At 61.7% G+C, this 2,732-nt stretch overlaps 1 protein-coding gene across 1 annotated transcript in view; it reads right to left on the bottom strand.

The window, feature by feature from the left end:
* The window catches only part of NID1 (nidogen 1), a 54,443-nt gene that overhangs the window by 31,981 nt on the left and 19,730 nt on the right, over positions 1–2,732 (bottom strand). Inside the window, 1 exon segment of the mRNA XM_027770855.1 lies at positions 2,713–2,731. Coding sequence (XP_027626656.1) covers positions 2,713–2,731 — 19 coding nt within the window.

Here is a 2,732-nt window from a genome sequence, read left to right as displayed (position 1 = left end):
ATTCAGGCTCTTCTCGGACCCCTGCAGCAGGCCTCGGGGCAGTGGGAGGAGGGAGGACACAGCCCCCAAACAGCCCACCCCGGCCCCGCATGGGTCCATGCAACAGAGCCAGGCTACGCTGCACCGTCTTCCAGCAATTTCCCCATTAACACCACCTGAGCCTTGATGCGAGGGAATAATTAAACCTCTGCAATGGAGGCCAGGACCTCTCCGGAGGAGAACTGTCCCTCGGAGCCTGCGGCGTGTCTGCCTGCAATCTTCCGTAGTTGGCCTCTGGCCGCCTCTCTGCGGGGAAGTCATCTCCTGTTGCATGGCCATGCTGCAGCCACTTTGTCGGACGCAGCCCACTGGCCTGTGCTGACGCGTTAAGTGGGAGCCCGGCCCGGCAGCAGTGGGAAGTCCTGGGCCCTCCTCGTAACTGAGCACCACTTTCTTTTCGACTTTTCTCAGCAATTCTAAGCTTCCTGGTTTGTCCCTTTTTTGAAGACAGGTTCTTTGAGAAGAGCCTCACACTGGCTTGCTCAGCACCTTTGGTGCTCAGCCCTGGGAGAGGCTAGCCGGAGCTGCCCACAGGTCACGAGGCGCGGGGTGCGGGCACCTCCGCCCTGGCGGAGCAGCACTGAGCTCTGCACGTCGGCCGGAATGCTGCCCCAAACGCCCTGCAGCTCTGTCTGCCCAAGCCAGCCCGGCTAGGGACGTCAGACGCCATCACGCCGATGCAGCGCGTGCAGAGTCCAGAGGCTCGTCCGACCTTCTCCAGGGAGCTTCCCAGCCCACACTAGCACGAGCGCGATCTGCTTAGCGCAGCATCCTGCCACGGCTAACGCTTCAAGACGCACCCCAGTGGCCCAGAACAGGAGCAGCTGCTGGGACACCCTGTAGCCCGTACTCCTGGACCGTGCCTGGCCATCGGCAAAAGCCAGGCACGTACAGTCACTGACTTCCTGCGCCAGGACGCCCGAGCACTTTCTGTGACAGGGTGAACACACAGGCCGTGGCCTGGCAAGGCCTCTGCTGTGACTCCCCAACCGCACAGACACAGCGGCAGGCTAGGAACCCCATGCTGGGTGAACATCAGCCCAGCGGAGGCGGGGCAGGGCAGCACAAGGCCCAGGCGGTGGGATCCGTGGGGGCGTTCTCGCCCTGCGTGGCCCGGGACTGTGCTCACACACAGCACACGCCGGCCAGCTCGAGGCTGCCAGTCCTGGGAGCAGGCGGCCAGGTGTGAACGGGCCCCTGATGTCATGCAGCAGGCAGCGGCCGAGTGGCATGGGCCTTTGTCCGTGGGCAGGGACCTCACTGTCCTCTGTTCCTGGCATCTTGGTGAGCACCTCAGAAAACAGTCACCTGGAGCAAAACCATGACAGCTCATGGCAGGAACGTCCGTCACAATATGCTAAGTTGGCAACGAGGCCACACTCAGCTGGGTGTCAACGCCAGCTCTCAGGCATTGTCTCCAGTTCTGCTGCCGGGGTGGCTGTGTCCTCACACCCATCCGGCAGGGCGCAAGGGGCCACCCCGTCTGCCAGTCACTGCCTGCTCCTCCAGGGCCACGCTTAGCCACGCCCCTCGGCACACTGGTGGCCTCTGATGCAGACTGGACAGCGCTGGCTGAAGCACCTGGTTCCTGCCCCTGTGGGCTGAAAATCTAGTGACAGGCATAAATGCACCCAGTGACGTGAAAGTATTTGAGATCAAATTATAAATTATGAAACACGAGCAACGAGGAGGCAGAGCACTGCAGAGGCCCGAGTCCAACAGGAGCCCACCCACTCACTGGTCGGCTTTAACGGGCCTCCGCCTTCTCATCTACAGGAACAAGAATGAGTGGCACGGCCACCTGGATGGCTGCCAAAAACCCATGAGAAAATAGCAAGTGTGGCCATACCTCCAGAGAAACGGGAACCCTGTACCCCGGAGGTGGGGCAGCAGGGGCAGCCACTATGGAGACAACCCAGGCTTCCCGGAACATCAAACACAGAAGCACCCGGGGTCCAGCGTCCCACCAGGGCCTCCAGGGCACACGCATGGCCACGCTCATGGCCACGTTTGCAACATGTGCCGTAGCCAGCAGGCAAAGCCCGGTGTGGCCGCGGTGCGTCTTAATCAGCCAGAAACAGAAGGGCCTTGAAGACACCGTGTTCAGGGCCGGGCGCCATGTGGGTCCACAGACCCAGGTGTCTGGAGTCACCCACCCCTAGAGATGGAGAACGGGTGCAGGGCCTGGGCAGGGGCGTGGGGCAGTGCCAGTAACGGGGACAGAGCCAGTTAGGCCAGAGCTCTGGGCCGGGCACTAGGGCATGTGACCCTGTGTGCATGTGACACCGCGGAATGGTGTGCCGAAACGCCAGCTCGCGGTTATGTGCCGTGTACTCCACCACAATGAAGCACCGTTTTTTTAAAAAACAGAAATGAAAGAATCCCCTCAGCAGAGCTGCTGATAGTGGATGAGATGCCTGTGTATCTGGGAAGCATTTAAGCAAACGACCTCACCGTGTGGCAAAAACCTCTGCCTTTCTGCCCCTGCCCACCTGTGTGCCCTGACAAGGCGCCGACCTGGCGACTCCACTCAGATGCTGCTTCTGCGGGGCTTGGGATGAAAACCAGGGCAGGACCCCCAGCTCGGCCCGGAACACAGGGCCCGGGCACTTGCACCTCACCTCTGCCCTGGCCCCTCCCAGCCTCACCCAGAGTCAGAGCCAAAGACTATACCGGAGCAGGCCCGCCCGGGG

The sequence above is a fragment of the Tupaia chinensis genome, unplaced genomic scaffold (genome assembly GCF_000334495.1).
Source record: "Tupaia chinensis unplaced genomic scaffold, TupChi_1.0 Scaffold000161_1, whole genome shotgun sequence".
NCBI lineage: Eukaryota > Metazoa > Chordata > Mammalia > Scandentia > Tupaiidae > Tupaia > Tupaia belangeri.
This window is presented reverse-complemented; position numbering and strand designations above follow the sequence as displayed.